Source organism: Mytilus californianus, unplaced genomic scaffold (assembly GCF_021869535.1).
Source record: "Mytilus californianus isolate M0D057914Y unplaced genomic scaffold, xbMytCali1.0.p SCAF_3, whole genome shotgun sequence".
Taxonomy (NCBI): Eukaryota; Metazoa; Mollusca; class Bivalvia; order Mytilida; family Mytilidae; genus Mytilus; species Mytilus californianus.
The window spans coordinates 99,117,896-99,139,272 of record NW_026262679.1 but is presented as its reverse complement, the minus strand read 5'-3'; the positions used below and the strand labels follow the sequence as shown (position 1 = coordinate 99,139,272).

Genomic DNA, 21,377 nt, shown 5'->3' with positions numbered 1-21,377 from the left:
ATGCTGCACAGTTTATTTCAAAGGTAACTATCATCAAAGTGATAACATATCTGCCTACAGCTAATTCCAATGATAAGAAACAGGACAACAAATCGTGACCAAATTCTTCACAGACAAATATAATTAGCTGACAATTACATATGACTTTACGTCACTTTCATAACGATATTGATTGGTCAATTTTCTGAAAATAAAATGACAGACACTTATTTAAATTGGTACAAGTCTTTTATATTTTATTTTGGTGAGTGATATTTGTCAGGGCTTTCAGATGGTTTCAGGATCAAGCCATGCTTTTGTCAATCCTATAGTATGGACTTGCAAAAATATGTATCTATTGACAGGTCTGTCCTTAAAATGGACACAGGAAAAGCGTTTTATTTTTAGGGGCCATACTAATGATGGTACAAAATGTACAGTGATTGAGAAATCATTTAAAATGTTTTTTACAGGTTGCCTGTCCTATTGTATCAAAAGGCCATTCTATTTCAGCGTAGAATAAATATAAAACTGTTCAAATGTAATAAATGAAACAAAATTTTGAAAAGGTTCATGGACTACCGGTACATGTGCAAATTTTTAAAAAGTGCCTTCAAAGAGTAGAGAATTTTTACATCTTGAGCATGAATATTTGAAACCCCTATAGTTAGATCATGCTTCACTAGAATGCTAGTTTTGCTAAAAAAAAAGGCAATGTCTCATAGCCATGGGAAGGAAACAGACATTCCACTTTAAGAATTTGAAAGGCTTTAAAAGGCTTCATTTCTACAAAATCTTACTTTTCCTTAACTTCAACAACAAATTACTATAGTCAAGTTTAGATTCCTGTCACATTCAATCTAAAAACTACAAAACCTCCTTGGTGTAGATTAATGGATTGTTTTGACATTTTCTAGATAGCAGACCATATGATTCCTTTGCTGCAACAAAAGAGAAGAAACAGAGTTAACAGTTCTTTTTCATAGTTTTCATAAAAATCAAGTATTGAATGTCTTTGTGTGATATCATCAAAATCTGTTCCTTCATAAGGAAAGGCCATATACATTTAAATTAAACTTGATGATATTTATTTGGATAATGGAGCTCAATTACTGTTTGAGTAAAAAAAAGCAATTTTTGGCTTTATTGTTCAATCATGACACAATGATGATTTGATTCATATTTTTGCCAACTATTGAATAATTAAGAAACAAAGCTTGTTATCAGTAGTAGTAGTGATATCTACACAAGATGTTCAATCAAAACAACCAGAGAAATCAATACTCGTAAATTTCCTCGTTAACAAGTTTGATGTTTTTCCCCATCGATTTTCTACTCTTTTCAATTCCTCAATGCATAATTTGATCAATTACATCTACCTTCACCACTTGCCCTACATTGTAACTTTTACTGCATAAATAATTCTTTATTCTTTTGAATAATTTGTCATTGTTTACCTGTCGAGTGTTGATTTCTGATTTTGAAATGATACACTTGTCAATTTCAGATCCGATCAAGATATATCCAAGTCATTTGATCAATATAGTGTAAATTGAGAAATAATTCATTTTGACTTTTCAATGCAAAGTTTGTTTCACAGTAAAATTTAGTTCATGCCAAAACAAAAGAAGCTTTCATTATTAAATATATTCACATTTAGATCATGTTGTAAAATCTTTTTTTTTACATGTGATGTAGATTTTCATCTAAATTGCTCTTAGTTCAACTGGAAACTATAGTTTTTCACTTTATAACTCTGATTAAAAAATACTATCTTAAATAACTAATAGACCAACATCATTAGCTATTTACAATACAAGCATCAAAAAATACCATTTCAAGCAAAGAAGCATGTGAAAAGGTTTTTAAAACAATAAATTTAATTCTGCAAAAGAATTAAGTAGAATAATACAAGTTACATTTTCCTTAAAAAATTAAAACCAAAATATAGGTCTATAGACTGATCATGTCAAGCAAACATTAAGATACATTGAAATGTCATTGTACTGTCCTAAATACTTATATAACTTGGCTTATATCCATATTTTGAAAAAATAGTTTCCATTTTTGTGACTGTTACATTTTAATGTCATATTAGGACAATTTGATGGTTTAAAACATGAACTCATGAAAATGGAAAAATAAAAACCCACAATAATCTTGTTTTGTTTAAACTGTTTATATGTTACAATAGACACATAATCGATATATATATCGTAAACCTAACTGGTAGTATTTTATGTTCAAATCATGCGGGCTGTAATTCATATGGTAGATAAACATGGAAATAAACATCAGCTGCTTGATCCTGTGTACAATTTTATAATTATACTCATTACATGAGTTATTGTTCATTATAAACAAATTCTGATTACATTATTACAAATGGTCTCCCAGCCTCTACTTTATCATTTTTTTGCCATTTCAAAAGAAATTTGTGGTTTGTGATTGCTGATCTTTTTATAAAAAAATAAATCGTCTTTCTCTCCGGAAACTTTCTTGTTATAGAACACTGATTTCCAATCCATCGGCAAAACACATAGTTTTCTTTTAAGCCATATTATTCAGGAATGGGTTACAAAAATCTGCCTTTCAAATACAATATCTTATTCATTACCACCATTTTCATCCATTTTTTTTTTATCAAAATATGCACTTTGACCCAACACTAACCTCTTTTCTCTGCATATGATCTCAATAGTTGGGTAAACTTCACAATTAAAAATAAATATTTCAATAAACAAGAGAGAACACTGGATATTTTTCTTTCTATATACAAATTTAATAAAAAATTTAAAGACATTCTCAGTCTGTCAATCATTATATATTACTGGTAAAAATGCTTCTTCAATTATATTCTTTGAATAATCTATATTTCTCTTTGGAAAAAAACATGACAATTTAAAATCATCTTCATAGGTATTATGGCTCTCGAGTTTCACTACAGATTTGCTGTACATATATAGCTTAATACAAAGTCTATTCTAAATAAAAATTTAACAATAAAAAAGTAAAATTTAATAAATCAATTTATGAAATGATATACAAATTATCTGATCTCTTTCTTCATTGTATTTTAAGTTACTTTCCCTATGTTTTTATGGGGGAGTGGATCAAATTGAAAGTTTATTAATTTATATATTTACCTACTACATCATTTCATTTCATAAATGTGTGACAACAATCAATGATCAGATACTTTCTCTTGTGATCTCAAAAATATTCATTTTCTGCACAGAGGACAAATTTGAAAGCCAAAATGTTTTTTTTTATAAAAGCCATAGACTTGCCATGTTTTATGTAGTTTTTAATCAGGATAGGTTAAAACTCAAAACATCTATGTATTTATAACACAATACTGTTTACGAGCCTTGGTATGTACAATTTTATTATTCAATATCATTAAACCACCATTAAATCAAATATCTATTGATATTAATTAAAATAAAATGTCAAAGTTTCAAAGCATCTGTTATCCTGGCTAACTATCCCCATAAAATTCTGAAATAATTTACCATTCAAATACCAGGAGTATTATTATGATTTACATTCAAGCTGAGATATAGCGGACTTCAATGTACTTTTAATTATTGAATATTATTATTTATCATGGATTGGGAATTTTAATTAAGTGAATTATTGTGTAATCAAATTCATATGGTATTAATAAGAACTATCTGCCTGTTTAAATAACCACTACTCAATGGATTTAAAAAAAAAATAATATTCAGGCTGACATAAAAATACTACATTAAAGATTCCAAAAAATTGTAGAAATTGCAGTATAGCTTCATCCAAAATAAAATGCATTATTAATTTTTTAAGTCGTAAAAAATGGTCTCTTGTAAGAAAACATATGCAGATTGAAGAATCATCTTTTAAACTGAACCTTGAGTATTGAGTATACAAGATAATGAGTGATTCCATTATTTGTTTAAACACTCTACTGAAATAGGGGAAAAAAATTAAAAAAATTGTACATGTACTTTATTATCTATATTAATGCAGGTATTTGTGATTCAATAGCAAAAAGTTCTAAAATGTCTTTATAAAATTACAAGGTAAGCAACAAAGCAGCTAAGTATAAAACTGTTCACTACAGAATCATATAAATGTGGTGTATTTTACAAAAATGTAGAAGTTAAATATTTCTATTCAATGATATTCACATTGATATTGTGTCTTTATATCCTTCACAGATATAAACTTAAAGAAGTGTATAAATATTAACTAATAATATGTGAAAAATTTATACATATACATCTGAGAATTATAAATATGGTGGTTACAATTCATTGTTACTGTATGTATATAGAGACCGCTTATTTTAACTATGCATCTTCATGCTCTATAATATACTCCTTTTATCTGTATCAGAACAAACTTTTAAGCAACAAATATTAAGGTTCTTTCAGAAAAAAGACATCTAGTTTTTGTCTTGAAAAATATCTGAAATTGACCAACATTAGGTTCCTCATAAGCTTAAGTTGTACCTAGTTATTCCGATAATGTTTCACAATGAGTATGAATGCATAGGTTAAGAGGTAAACAATTTCCTGAGATTTCAGCTGATATCAAGTAAACATGAAGATATGAACATTTCTGTAAAATTGTGACCACCTTATTTTCCAAGTAATTTCTGTATTGTTTTATCTTAAAATTTCATTCATACAACACTGATTGTGTTCCTTTTAAGCCTCCAACAAATTTAGAAAGCAAAATAAATATACATCAAACAAGGAGACAGCTGATACAGGAGTGTATATTATGATGTTTTTAAAATAAAACTGAAAATGACAGAGATACTTCCTTAGTACGATGTGTGATGTCTTTATTTTTTTAACTAAGTATCACATGCCCCTTTTACACAACCATCTGAGATCAAGAGGCCCAATGGCACGTTACCCTTGCCAATATTTATTTGTGCATTTTTTTGGAATGCATGCTGGTGTTATCAGGCAGTTTTAATAATTTATTGCTGCCAGTGACTTGGAAAATCACTATTTCATATTTATAAAATGCCCGGAACATTTGTGATTTTTATAACCATATGAATTCAATTTGAGCCGTTAAACATATAATCATAAACATGAAACAATATTAAAAGTACCAACATATATGACTCAAATTTCCCTCACATTGTTTAATATAATATCTCCTGTTTGACAAATTTTTACTTCTGTAAATTGAATACTTCTACCAGTAAGGGCTCAAGTCTTGTAATATCTAGATGTGAGGCTAGTTGAGCACTTGACTCACCAAGACTTCGTACATCCAACAACTTCATGAGAAGTTTGGGGTAAGTAATCTTTGCTTCACCGACTGGGATTTGTGATTCAAGATATGCTCGCAGCCATGCTGAGAATTTCTCTTGTCCTTTTGACACAAGGTCTTTATTTATGAGGTTTGGTCGGTCTGATGAAAACAGTTCAATGACAAATAATAAAGTCATTATTGTTTTGTTTGCACGAGTAATTTCATTGAGACTGCGGATAAATTTGACATGTTCAACATACATCCCCGTTCCTAAGTTCTTCTGTATAACTGTTGGATCTAGTCGTTTTTCTCCTTCTTCAGTTGTTTTTACTTTCCACTGCATGGCACGGGAATCGAATCCCATTGCTGACCTCAGAACCATTATTTCCATGATACCACCCTGAAAAAGACAACACAAGTGTCGGTTACTTCTCCCTTACAAGAAGATATCCTAAATTTTCCTATATTTTGGATGTGATCCACCTTCAGCATCAACAGCTAAACACTGATTGCATTCTTTATGGGAGTGTTTTTAATATTTCATAAATTAGCATATTTCCCCATTACCATGAAAACAATTTTTTTAAGAAATAAATCCATAGTTATTATGAAAGAACCTTAGTGAGCGCGCTCACATACCCCACGTCCCCACATTGTTATTGGAGAAATAAAATAAGTGTAAGAAAAAAAAATTGTATCAGAAAAAAAAATGAATCATAATTTCTTGTCAATATGCACATCTACATAGTATGTCCTTATTATCTACAAAGTTTCATGAAATTCTGTTGTGTGGTTTGAGAGGAGTTGCAGTGACAAAAGGTTGCAGTAGTATATTGGGCAAATAAGTTCAAAGGAGCGTAACTCCTGGAAAAAAAATTGAATTGTAATTTCCTGTCGATATGCACATCTACGTAGTATGTCCTTATTATCTGAAAAGGTATCATGAAATTCTGTTGTGTGGTTTGAGAGGAGTTGCGATGACAAAAGGTTGCAGTAGTATATTGGGCAAATAAGTTCAAAGGAGCGTAACTCCTGGAAAAAAATTTGAATTGTAATTTCCTGTCGATATGCACATCTACGTAGTATGTCCTTATTATCTGAAAAGGTATCATGAAATTCTGTTGTGTGGTTTGAGAGGAGTTGCAATGACAAAAGGTTGCAGTAGTATATTGGGCAAATAAGTTCAAAGGAGCGTAACTCCTGGAAAAAAAATTGAATTGTAATTTCCTGTCGATATGCACATCTATGTAGTATGTCCTTATTATCTGAAAAGGTATCATGAAATTCTGTTGTGTGGTTTGAGAGGAGTTGCGATGACAAACTGTTGCAGTAGTACATTACAGTTAATAACTTCAAAGGGGAGTAACTCCTAGAAAAAGAATTGAATCGTAATTTCCTGTCGATATGCACAACTACATAGTATGTCCTTATTATCTAAAGAGGTTTCGTGAAATTCTGTTGTGTGGTTTGAGAGGAGTTGCGATGACAAGAAACAGGACTGACGGACGGACGGACAGACAGATGGACGGACGGAAAGGTCAAAATATTATACCCTCCACAACTCGTTGCATGGGGTATAAATATGCTTTTATTGTCCTTCTATAAACTGTTCATACCAAACCTTTGTATACTTAATGGGTATAGTGAACCAACACCCTGAAGTAGTCAACATGTGGTATCGGTTAAAGTTAAAATGTATACTTAATGGGTATAGTGAACCAACACCCTGAAGTAGTCGACATGTGGTATCAGTTAAAGTTAAAATGTATACTTAATGGGTTTAGTGAACCAACACCCTGAAGTAGTTGACATGTGGTATTGGTTAAAGTTAAAATGTATACTTAATGGGTATAGTGAACCAACACCCTGAAGTAGTCGACATGTGGTATCGGTTAAAGTTAAAATGTATACTTAATGGGTAAAGTGAACCAACACCCTGAAGTAGTCGACATGTGGTATTGGTTAAAGTTAAAATGTATACTTAATGGGTATAGTGAACCAACACCCTGAAGCAGTCGACCTGTGGTATCAGTTAAAGTTAAAATGTATACTTAATGGGTATAGTGAACCAACACCCTGAAGTAGTCGACCTGTGGTATCAGTTAAAGTTAAAATGTATACTTAATGGGTATAGTGAACCAACACCCTGAAGTAGTCGACCTGTGGTATCAGTTAAGTTAAAATATATACTTAATGGGTATAGTGAACCAACACCCTGAAGTAGTCGACATGTGGTATTGGTTAAAGTTAAAATGTATACTTAATGGGTATAGTGAACCAACACCCTGAAGTGGTCGACATGTAGTATTGGTTAAAGTTAAAATGTATACTTAATGCGTATAGTGAACCAACACCCTGAAGTAGTCGACATGTGGTATCGGTTAAAGTTAAAATGTATACTTAATGGGTATAGTGAACCAACAGCCTGAAGTAGTCAACCTGTGGTATCGGTTAAGTTAAAATGTATACTTAATGGGTATAGTGAACCACCACCCTGAAGTAGTCGACATGTGGTATCGGTTAAAGTTAAAATGTATACTTAATGGGTATAGTGAACCAACACCCTGAAGTAGTCGACATGTGGTATCGGTTAAAATTAAAATGTATACTTAATGGGTATAGTGATCCAACACCCTGAAGTAGTCGACCTGTGGTATCAGTTAAAGTTAAAATGTATACTTAATGGGTATAGTGAACCAACACCCTGAAGTAGTCGACATGTAGTATCAGTTAAAGTTAAAATGTATACTTAATGGGTATAGTGAACCAACACCCTGAAGTAGTCGACATGTGGTATCGGTTAAAATTAAAATGTATACTTAATGGGTATAGTGAACCAACACCCTGAAGTAGTCGACATGTGGTATCGGTTAAAATTAAAATGTATACTTAATGGGTATAGTGAACCAACACCCTGAAGTAGTCGACATGTGGTATTGGTTAAAGTTAAAATGTATACTTAATGGGTAGAGTGAACCAACACCCTGAAGTAGTCGACATGTGGTATTGGTTAAAGTTAAAATGTATACTTAATGGGTATAGTGAACCAACACCCTGAAGTAGTCGACCTGTGGTATCAGTTAAAGTTAAAATGTATACTTAATGGGTATAGTGAACAAACACCCTGAAGTAGTCGACATGTGGTATTGGTTAAAGTTAAAATGTATACTTAATGGGTATAGTGAACCACCATCCTGAAGTAGTAGACCTGTGGTATCAGTTAAAGTTAAAATGTATACTTAATTCAAATTGTTTCGGACTTGCTTAGGTGCCCTTAAAAGCTTAATCCAATGGGTGTATTGTGAACACTGTTCATGTATGCATAGTGACTTTTATTATGTTCTCTTTTATAGGTTGCTGTCTCATTGTATTCAACACAATAATAATAAAAAGAATCCTCTATGGTGTTCAGAAAACATTTCCAGACATGTCTATGATGTCACAACAAATTAGATATTTTCCTTTTCAACAAAATATTATCAGGAAGCAGCATTAGTTGAATTCTTTTGGGACCTATTATTTACAATTATCTAAGAAAATTCTGATGGAAAAAAATCAATAACACAATGTATGATACACCAAACAGCACACAAGTCAACAACTCATGGAACTGCTATATATGACACACCAAACAGCACACAAGTCAATAACTCATGGAACTGCTATATATGATGCACCAAACAGCACACAAGTCAACAACTCATGGAACTGCTATATATGACACACCAAACAGCACACAAGTCAACAACTCATGGAACTGCTATATATGATACACCAAACAGCACACAAGTCAACAACTCATGGAACTGCTATATATGATACACCAAACAGCACATAAGTCAACAACTCATGGAACTGCTATATATGATACACCAAACAGCACATAAGTCAACAACTCATGGAACTGCTATATTATTATACACCAAACAGCACACAAGTCAATAACTCATGGAACTGCTATATATGATACACCAAACAGCACACAAGTCAACAACTCATGGAACTGTTATATATGATACACCAAACAGCACACAAGTCAACAACTCATGGAACTGTTATATATGATACACCAAACAGCACACAAGTCAACAACTCATGGAACTGCTATATATGATACACCAAACAAGTCAACAACTCATGGAACTGCTATATACACCAAACAGCACACAAGTCAACAACTGATGGAACTGTTATATACACCAAACAGCACACAAGTCAACAACTGATGGAACTGCTATATACACCAAACAGCACACAAGTCAACAACTGATGGAACTGTTATATACACCAAACAGCACACAAGTCAACAACTGATGGAACTGCTATATACACCAAACAGCACACAAGTCAACAACTGATGGAACTGTTATATACACCAAACAGCACACAAGTCAACAACTGATGGAACTGTTATATACACCAAACAGCACACAAGTCAACAACTGATGGAACTGTTATATACACTAAACAGCACACAAGTCAACAACTGATGGAACTGTTATATACACCAAACAGCACACAAGTCAACAACTGATGGAACTGTTATATACACCAAACAGCACACAAGTCAACAACTGATGGAACTGTTATATACACCAAACAGCACACAAGTCAACAACTGATGGAACTGTTATATACACCAAACAGCACACAAGTCAACAACCGATGGAACTGTTATATACACCAAACAGCACACAAGTCAACAACTGATGGAACTGTTATATACACCAAACAGCACACAAGTCAACAACTGATGGAACTGTTATATACACCAAACAGCACACAAGTCAACAACCGATGGAACTGTTATATACACCAAACAGCACACAAGTCAACAACTGATGGAACTGTTATATAAACCAACAAAAGGCATTGTTTCATCGAGAATATATAGCTTGTTTAACACTCTAAATGTGACAGTTGTATAAAATGTCATTCAAAATTTGTTTTTCAAGATCAATAGCAAATATTTATATTAGACCAAAGAACATACTCTGAGGTTAGAAAAATGGAAAGAGGCCAAAGAACATAGTCAAGTTATATATGAATGACTTGGAATAAAGAGCGGTTCTGAATGTGCAAAACTATTTGTCACTGGATGCTTAGCAAAAAACAATTAGTCCATCAAAATCAAGGGCATAATGACTGCAGATTTAAATTTGACTCTGATACAATCTGAAGCATATGCAGCACTGGATAAAAATTTTATTCTATTTTAGTTACACAGTTTATAATCTTTAAAACATAAAAATTAGATAAATTAAATTACAAAATAAACCATAAAGTGTGAAACCATTAAAACTTATACATATGGCCAGGGTAGATAAAATATTTTCAGCTTTATTACATTTATTATCAATTTTATGGTTTTTTGCTATTAATAAAGGCATCTAACATCTTTCAATATAAAAAATAAAAGTTTTAAACTTTTTATGTCCATGCTCTTAAACATAATAAAATTGTAAAATCATAAAACAAATTTACTGCAGTTTCATACCTACATGTTTTATAAAGCAATTATCATATTTCTATCATTAAATTAAAATTATGTAAATATATTTTACACATGGATAATTTAACTATAATCTTTTTAAAATTTTCAGTCTGTTTTTTTCTTAAAGAAAACTTCATACCAGGGTTGTATGACCTTAACACTCACCCTTGCTCAATAATGTACATAATTTTTGACAAAATGTATTTTCATGATACCAATTTCAAGGTTATGAAAAGATAACATTATTCAGTTTTAGGATTTTCTAAAAATGAAACACTGCTATGAAATATGCTCAATACTTGACATAACAGTACCATTATAAAAAGATACAATTTATATTTAAATAAAAAATGTGTTACACATATTTTCCTTTTTATGCATTACTAAAGACATCCTGGTCATCTGTTTGTATTCCAAGGATCACTAACTTCAAATCTGACAGAATTGAGGCTAATGCTTTTTATTACTGTAGGAATCAAGATGAATAGAGATAAATGTGGGTATACTTCAATGAGACAGTAACCCAGCAACACAAAAAAACATCTATAGGTCAACATACATTCTTCAACAAAAGACACATGTTTTTACAGTAAATCAAACTCTTATAATCTACCTGGAGTCTTAGAAAATGGTGAATAATTTTAACAGAGACCATATACAAGATAAGCCATCAAATTTTGTAGACCAAAACAAACACTGACAAGATTCCTGACTTGGGACATGAACATGCCAAGGAATTCTCCTCATTACCCATTATAGTGGTCAGTTGTTTGCAGGGAACAAGACTGCACAAGTCTTTATTTTTACACATTTTTAAAGGAAGCGGTTGGCCTAGTAGATAAAAATGTAAAATATCTTGCTAACTAGTAATAACATTGCTTGTATAACAAGGCTTTTACATTTATGGCAAATATAGAAACATACAAAATCAGTAGTTAATCATCTTACACATCCATTAATATATTTGGGCTTATAATTCCACAAATGAATATGTTACAGCTATGGTTTCTGTGTGTTTAATACTTATACACCTGACTGTTTATGATATGTCTTTTATTTTCAATTAGCTGATCAAAAAGGTAAGGCAACTATTATCCCAAAAAATCTTACTAGAAAAAATTGTTGTATGTCATGCATACTTCAGTATAACTTAGATCAACTTTTCATTGTAAGATTTTTTGTGAAAAGAGCCACACACCTATATGACTCATACTACAAAAATCTAAGGATTAAATTGATTGTGCTGTCACTTATAAGTATTTTTGGAAAGAGTCACAAACCCTTTTTAAATTTTGGAATGACATATATTTGGTCCAAAGAAAACGCTCTAATAATTATGTTACTGTAATATTAATTTGAGATATGATTTATGCAAAACCATTGGTAAAAGAATTGGTGAACTGGTTACCACGACATATATAGCTGGTGGTGCTGTGAATGGCCGAGTGGTATAAGTAGTCGAACTACTGTAACACTAGCCTGTGAACACTGAGGTTGTGAGTTTGAATCCCACACGTTGCAGGTGCTCAAGTCCAAACTTAATTGACTAGGATTGTTTATATTCCTATCAAAGGTCATGGTTCTCTCCAAGGATTCCAAATTCCTTCACCAATAAAAACTGACCACCAAGAAATATCACAATAGTGCTGAAAGTGGCATTAAACACCAATCAATCAATCAATTAATTTACATAAATATATAAAGTATTGTTGTCATAACTGCTTTCACAAAATATGTGAAAGTTGAAACTGATAAAATACAAAAATAAATTGTAAAATTTTGTTGAATACCATATAACATATAGTACAAAAATCTATCAACTTAAGTGGATCAACACCCCCCCCCCCAAAAAAAAAAATATACATTAAAACAAAATGCAGAATAAAAGGTGATAAATAACAAAGGATGTTAGAAAATAAGAAATGTTACCTTTAGTAAATGTATCTGATCTTCCTGAGGCAAAGCCCTGAATTCTGGAATATGTTTAGCAAATTTTATAAGTCTGCGTATGAATATGTCGGTCATATTAAACAGCTCATCAGGAGATCTAGGGTCACCGGTTAGTTTCTGAACTTGTTCCTCTGTATATCCAGAATCAAAGACAATTTTATACTGGGATTCCAAATTTTCAATCTCTTTCTTGTACTCTTCACTGAGTGGCACTATATAGTCTTCGTCCTCTAGATCACTTTTAAGTGGGGACAGATCATCCATAGGGCTCTTATTGGAGTCCTCGGACATATAAGTCGTTGAAACATCCTCAGTGCTTCCTGGGGAATCTTCGATCTTTCTTTGTTTATTTTTGTTGATGCAAACATTCTTTTCAGGCTTTGTAGTTGTTTTTCTCTTGGCAAGTTGTTCATCACCTTAATTTAAATAATAAACATTTTAAGGTATTTTGAAGAAAAAAAATCAAATCTTAAAGAAAAGTATGTAGAAATGTGAATATATCAAATATAAAGAAGGATATGGCATAAGAAAACATTGCAATATACCAAATATAAAAGAAAATGTATGGTAAATAAATTCATAACTCAAAATCACACCATATACTTGACAAAACCAAAATAAAAGGAACAATGCCTTTATTGATGTTTCTCATCTAAAAGTCATAGTGATATGCCGTCAATGTAAGCAAAAGTTCACTGTATTGTTATATGAGAAGATTGTAGTTAGAATAGAATTCCTTGCTAGGTACTGAGCACACTATATCTGTGCATTGATTCAAGCTAAATTCAACAAATTACAGACTATAAGGACAATTTTTTTTACAAATATTATCATATTTGCCTGCTAGTCTCACACTTGTTAATAGATATTGACAAAAAATTTCATGCTCTTTGGTGTAATAAAAAAAATGAAGGTATCATCGAACAGGAAGTGACTGCCTGGTAGATGTGAAAATCACTTACACAGGTCAATTCAATATTATAAAGTTCCTGATCAAATATCAAATAATTCCTGAATACAGAAGCTGAGAATCATATGACGAAAAATTCCATGCTCAGTGGGTATACTAAAAAAATCATTGTTCAGTGGTAAACTAAAAAATTAAAAGTATCATCAAAGAGAAAGTGACTTTCCAGCAGATCTTAAAATCACTTACATAGAATTACTGAAACTTATATGAAGTTCCAGAACAAATATCATATTATTCTTAAATTATACAGAAGATGAGTAATATTGAACAGAAATTACACAGGGACAAAAATACTAAAGAATGGACAGATGAATGGATGGTTAATGGAATTCCAGAATAATGTGCACTCTTTGAGTATAGGTAATGAAAATTAGACAACCCCCAGGACACAAAAAAAAAGATATTTGCTAGATACTTTGACAGAAAATAAATATATCATTTAAACTATGAACTATGAAAAAAAAACTTCCTCACTAGTTCATTAATGCTTAAAAATATTCTCTAACTAAATTGAAGGTACTGAAGGTTCAACAATTAGTGCACAATCGACACATCTGGTAGAAGTAGAATTCCTAGTTTTAGAGACTCCAAAATTAAGAAACACACATTTCCCCCCCATTACAGAAATTCGAAATTAGAGGTTTTCCATTACAAAAGAAAAAAAAAAGGCAACAAACAGCTAGCAGAGCATATCAAACTTTCCCTTCTAGACAACATCTGCTTCGTATCATGAATATTTATGAAATTTACGGTTTTCTTGTTTGTTTGGTTTTTTTTTTACATGATTTTTTTTTATGCTTGAAAATAAAATACATCTGTTTACATGGTCATATTTTAAATGTTTTATTGTGCATATGCGATTTTAACATCTTTGGTAAATATTTGACTCCTAGAATTTTGTATACTGTCAAAATAAAATGTGTTTGATATGTGAAAATCAATTTTGAAATGATATAACTGAAATTTAGTCTTCATTTTGATAGAGCTTTCATAATTATGCTGTACATAAAGAGGTCATTGAGCATTACCATCAATTTCACTATAGTAAACTACTGCTACCACTGCTTTACTTTAGCTTGGGACAGTTTGCATCTTTCAAGGTGAAAAGCATATACACAGTCTTAGGTCAATTAGAAACATTTGTGAGTTCAACATTACAAATTTCAAAAAAAATTACACCTCAAGTTAGTTTTTGACAATGTTTCTAAAAAATGTATTTTTATATGAAATAATAGGGAAATTTTCAATAGGTGGAACACTTTTGACCTAAGACTGTACATGAGAACCTCCTGTCTGAGAATATGGATCTTGATCCTCATTGAGCATCCATCATTAAGTTTTGGGATAAATCTATAATATTTTTATTTCAAATTGACTTATAACTATGAGTTTACTCAAGACAAGATACCCCTCGACCCTAGATTAGATTATCTGTCCTTCAATAGTTTAAGCTGGGATTAAGTTCCTTCATGCACACCCTTGGGTAATGTTCTACAACTAAGGAAAGTTTCATTTGGTAAACATCTATTTAGTGGTTTAGGAGAGAGACAATTTTCCACATATTGCAATATTGAAAAAAAAAAGTTCTCATTAAGTCTTACCTTTAACAAATAGGGCCAGGATTATATTCCTTCATGCACATTCTCAGTGTGTGTTTTACACTTTGCAGTTAAGAAGGAGTTGTGCTTACAATGCACATGGACAGACAGACTGAAAGAGTGGTTACTATGTACCCCAAAACTTTTGTTTTCGACAGACAGACAGACAGATGGACAGACTGACAGGGTGATTCCTACATACCCCCTAAAAATTGTCTCCCTTATCATTTTGAGGGGTATAATTACTTTATTCCTTGGTACAAAAACCCAAACTCCTGACAGAATTTTACAAATCTACAGTTCTGAACTTCTGTCACAAGTATAAAAGGGTAAAACAATAAACCTCTCAATTCTGTTACGCAGTAGTTTCATCTCATGTACATCATAATTCTTAATAAACTCACATAAACTAAACTGAAAACATTTTTCAGGATAAATTATGTATTCCCAAGACAGACCAAGGAAAGTCCATTAAAGACTCCATATAGAATGGGTCATTCAGCAGTATTATATTGTAAGATTTATCGATTATGGATAGTAAGAAATTAATTTCTTCACCTTCTCCATACAAAAACAAAAGGTCACAGAAACAGGACTGATGCGATGTTGTGTACAAGAAACAGTAGATATAGCAGGCTATACTAAAAACACCAGATGTAGCTGGTTACAATAGAAACACCAGACATAGCTGGTTACAATAAAAACACCAGACTCAGCAGGTTACAATAAAAACAACAGACTTAGCAAGTTACAATAAAAACATCAGACATAGCCAGTTACAATAAAAACAACAGACATAACAGGTTAAACAACACACATCCATCTTGTTTGAAAGTGCTTGAAGAATCAAGCAGATTATTTACAAAGGAAAGAGTTGAATGTCCTACATTTTTAGTAATTTCTGAAATATGTCTCAAGTAGAGATATTTCTCATGCTTAAAATAATTCAATAGTGAGCATGTTTGTAAAACACTGGTTAGATTTCTGAAGCATTTGTTTCCTATTACATAGAAATTATCTCCCATTGAAAACTTTACTGTTTAAGACTTAAATTTGAGGCTTGGGAAACTCAAACTTAAGGCTTAAAGTTGTCCTGTTTATCAAAATTCTATGCCAAGTTCCTAATTAGAAAAATAATTTCAAGACATTACCCTTAGAATTTTATTAGCAATTTTATGCAAACCTATTCAAAAACACTTGCCTTTATCATGATGATATATCTTTGTTAAATAATCAAGAATTTTCAAAGTATACAGCAGAAATTTACCCAAAGGAACTTACTTTAAAATAAATTTCAACTGATTTTTATAGTTTGTTCTTATGTTGTACTGTTAAACCACTGTCCTAGGTTAGGGGAAGGGTTTGGCGCCAGCAAACTAGTTTAATACTGCCACATTCTGTATGTGCATGTCCCAAGTCAAGAGCCTGAAATTCAGTGGTTGTCGTTTGTTGCTGTATATCATATTTGTTTTTCCTTCATTGTTTTGTACATAAATCAGGCCATATGTTTTCTCGTTTGAATTGTACTACATTTGTCATTTTCTTGTCATTTCAGGGCCTTTAAAAATTGACTATGCGGTATGGGTTTTGCTCATTGTGGAAGGCAATACCGTGACCTGTAGTTGTTAACTTCTATGTTTTTTAATCTCTGGTGGAGAGTTGTCTCATTGACAATCATATCACATCTTCTTATTTTTATATTGAAGTGTTTCCATTGTAACAATCACTTTGATACCAAGAGCAAAATCATTTAAATATGGGCCATCACCTATTGATAATAAAACAAGTAAAACGCCCTAACCCAAAAATTTGAAAGCCAAGGAGGTATAACAACTTGAATATGACAAATCGGAACCTAAAACTAATAGCTAAATTCACCTTAGGTGTACTTAGATTGAAATGATTGAATTGGAACCTTAGTATCTCAACACTTTCTATATCTATCAATTCAGAAATATAAGAAATTACTAAACTGTACTAGTTTTCCAAAATTTTGTTTTTGAAAACCATTTACCGGTAGCAAGATTTTGAAAGCTGTATCAATACTGCGGATTCATTATCATTCATGGGGTACTAATTATTGTGGATTTCGTGGGTATAAGTAAAAGTTCAGCAATGCAAAAGTTTTCAATAGGTGCATTAGGCTACAAGGGTACTTTGAAAAACCATGAAAATAAATGACTCCACAGTATCATTAAAGTTAAGACAATTTCTTTAGAAACCATTTCTGAAAACTAAAATCAATAAAACAGTTGCCAAAATTAAATAATTGTTAAACACATCCATTAGGAGTATCCATTTTGTATCTTTCAAATATATGTACTGTAGATACAATTATAAAATCATACTAATCAAACTTTATCTACATAATACAGAAATATAATGTTATAATCACTCTCAGACTAACGGCCAAACTGAATATTCGTAAAACATCCATCAAATATGATCTACCTATTATATATAAAGATATTTCGGTCAATGATACATGACCTATTGAATCATGCCCATATAGGTAATGACCTCAGTTCAGTAAAAAAGACATTAAACACTATTTTAATCTTCACAGGAAACTGCTATAGGTTATAATAAACTAAATAAAATTATATGGGTCCATATGTTAGGGAACATGACATACACATGTATAGATAGAAATAGATGTCAATCTTTGATTGGTTGTTATATAATTTGCATATTTTCTCCAGGAAAGCGTTATGAATAAAATCTAATGCAAGCTCACATTTGTCCTCATAACAAAATCATTTTGATAGAAATTTTAGGAAATTTTCTGTGAGATCGTTACGTTTAGGTATGATAAAAAAAACCCTAAAATCACCAAGAAAAGCCATGGGACCCTATATATTTAGTGCTGTAAAATCCCAAATAGATATTGCACTCCTGCTAGACAACAGCAGAATTTCCATAAATAGTAGTCATGAATAATTCACAGCTGTTAGTTATTTGCATCAGCCATCAATATGTCCACACGTTTCTCAATTCCTACAGAAGGATCTACGACCTGGAACTGAACAATGCTTACAGAACGTTGAAATATTGTGTAGAAATGTGGGATGATGCATTCATAGTTACACAGTAAACTTTAAAGTTACACTATTTAAACTGAATATTTTATTTGGAAATGAATTGATATAATAATTTTAAAATGACTAGCATGCCATTTTAGTGGAATGCCCTCTATATGAACCCTTGGACATTTGTTATAGTCTTAATAGGTGCCAGTCATTGGCAAAAATAGCTAAGTAAATTTGATCTACACATACAGAATAGAGTTTGTCAGTTTCTTATTGAAAATATTAAGTTCATGATGACCTGTTCTACTTCCCTCTAAAAATAAAAGTAATAACCAAGACAAGTTGAAATGTAAGTTATTGCTGACAAATAAGACTGTGCTATAGTATTGGGTATTGATCAGCAATAGATGCCAGGCATCACACAGTATAGCATGCTCACATGAAGCTTGATTCCAAATTACAGGAAGCTATGATTTTTATTTTTTTTTCTGAAAAAAGTGTGACAATATTTTTATGGGACGGACTGACAGCAACACAGACGAATGAACAGTGGTAAAACAGTGAACCCCTTCCTTTGAATCAAGGTTTAAAGAACAAAAAACTATTACCACTTTATATTTACTAGAAAAGGTTATCACAGAGGCTTTTATAAATAACTTAATATTAAGTAAAAAATTAATATTCAGTTAAGCTTTTAGAATATTTTTTTTTTCAATTTGATAAAAGACACATCTGCTTGAAGGTTTAGTATGTAGATGGATGGACAGACACCTGACATTTTACTTCTCGTTATGAATGTCTAAAAACATGTATCGTATAAATTGGTATTTTACTTTTATATTTTTAATTGCATTATTGTGGTTAAAATTGAAGCATTCAATTTATTCATTTCTGATATTCAAAAAAAATCCTTCATTGTTCTTAAGATCTGAAAAACTTGTATGGATATTATTTTCTGGGCATCCTAAACACGGAAAAACATATGTTTTACACAGATAGAAAAAAAACTATGCTAAATTAATTACTGTGCATCACTGTGTGAGGTTCGTAATATGATTAATTTCGTTATGTCATGTTCATTTAATATGTCTTCTCTGCCCTCATTTGCTACTCTTTAGATCTACACTTCTGTTTATTGTTTTCTGTCTAATTATCGAAAAACAGTACTTACTTAAGATCCAGTCTTTACGCATGCCTATATCAAAGCATTTCTTCAGTCGACAACCCGAACAAAACTTCCGTGTGTGTGTGTCCAACTTACAATTTCCATCAAAGCTGCAGGTGAATACCTGGAAATAGTTCAAAATAAACCATCAAAACTCATTAATAAAGTCAATCAATTCAGTGATTTGGTTTGATAACCTACGAAGTTAGGATAATGAATAAACTACCATGTTTGTCCTTAAATAGTCATTATCAATTTACATTAAACTTATATAATGAAGCTCAACAAAATATAATCTAAAACTTAGATAGTCATTAAATACATTATACTATAAAGCAGAACAAAATATGACCTTAAACTAAAATTGTCATTCTATACATTATACTATGAAGCACAACAAAATATGATCTAAAATTTCTCACCAATTCCCTTGCTATTGTGATCAATTCTGTATCTGTGCTTATTGACTGATTTTGAAAAAAATTTATCTGGTTTATTTTTTTTTTATAGCAAATAGAATTGAAGTATAAGGCATAATTTGAATTTTTAAACAAAGAAAAAAGAAAACAACAAAACATAGAAATGGACATGATCTCCAAAAAATTGCAAGACCCCTCAACCTAAGTTTAAAATGCAGCCTCTAATAGTTACACATTTTTGACATTCCTCATCAATCTGTATTTAGAACTTAATACATGCATTATGAAATGTTAAAAAAATCATTACATTTATTGTAATGAGACTCTTCAGATTCATAGTGCAAATTCACAAAAACCCCATTGATGAAAATTGTTTTTATGACAAACTGACATTTCACATTTTCAAAATTGTACAAGAAAAAAGATTATTTTGAAAATCTGCCAGGAAATGAGGGTTTTATAACGCCATGTTGCATTCTGCATTTTCTTGGTTAACATAATAGTATTGCACAATAATCAACGTTTATGTGACTTAGTAGATTATAAGATAAGATGTCATTATTAGTCCAATAGGAGATACATAGCCATAACCTTCACCATCAATAACTACAAATCAAGCTTTAATCAACAACTCACATCTACACAGGTAAAGCACAGTAACAAATGTAAATAGTACAGAGATGAAGACATTCCCAGAAAATCATCTCTACTGATTTGTGTTCATTTTCCTCTGCTATCTTACCATATGACATACTCAGAGCAAATAACTTTTGTGTAAATTATCACAAGAGTTGAAATCCTGTCACAGAGTTAAAAGAAGTTGTGGAAACAAAATGACAATCATTGACAATGTCATTTGGTAATAAAGATTCTTTGAAAGATTCAATGAAATACAGTACAGGGTTACATGGAGTTGTGGAAACAAAATGACAATCATTGACAATGTCATTAGGTAGTAAAGATTCTTTGAAAGATTCAATGAAATACATTTCAGGGTTACATGGAGTTGTGGAAACAAAATGACAATCATTGACAATGTCAATAGGTAGTAAAGATTCTTTGAAAGATTCTTTAAAATCCAGTCACAAGATGACATGGAGTTGTGGATACAAAATGACAATCATTGACAATGTCATAAGGTAGTAAAGATTCTTTGAAAGATTCTTTAAAATCCAGTCACAAGATAACATGGAGTTGTGGATACAAAATGACAATCATTGACAATGTCATTAGGCAGGAAAGATTCTTTAAAAGATTCAATGAAATGCAGTTGACTGGGTTACATGGAATGGCAATCATTGACAATGTCATTAGGTAGTAAAGATTCTTTGAAAGATTCTTTAAAATCCAGTCACAAGATAACATGGAGTTGTGGATATAAAATGACAATCATTGACAATGTCATTAGGTAGTAATGATTCAATGAAAGATTAAATGAAACCCAGTCACATATTAAGGAGGATGTGTGGATACATTTCAGTAAAGATGAATACAGAGGCTGACCAACACAACAATAG

General features: G+C 31.4%; 1 protein-coding gene and 1 long non-coding RNA gene across 11 annotated transcripts in view; both read right to left on the bottom strand.

Moving 5' to 3' along the window:
* Window positions 1–3,880: 3,880 nt before the first annotated feature.
* LOC127735532 (nuclear hormone receptor HR96-like) overlaps window positions 3,881–21,377 on the bottom strand; it is a 201,069-nt gene continuing 183,572 nt past the window's right edge. For all 10 annotated transcript variants that reach the window (XM_052245735.1, XM_052245739.1, XM_052245742.1 and 7 more), the window contains 3 exons: window positions 19,448–19,565; window positions 12,659–13,095; window positions 3,881–5,635 (listed from right to left, as the gene is read on the bottom strand). In XM_052245735.1, the coding sequence (XP_052101695.1) occupies window positions 5,153–5,635; window positions 12,659–13,095; window positions 19,448–19,565 (1,038 nt within the window). In that variant the 3' untranslated portion in view covers window positions 3,881–5,152. The remainder of the gene's footprint in view (window positions 5,636–12,658; window positions 13,096–19,447; window positions 19,566–21,377) is intronic.
* On the bottom strand, window positions 6,986–8,428 carry LOC127735544 (uncharacterized). Its single transcript, XR_007998445.1, has 3 exons — window positions 8,374–8,428; window positions 7,884–8,303; window positions 6,986–7,395 (listed from the first exon to the last, which is right to left on the bottom strand). It is a non-coding gene; the product is annotated as an uncharacterized LOC127735544 (long non-coding RNA).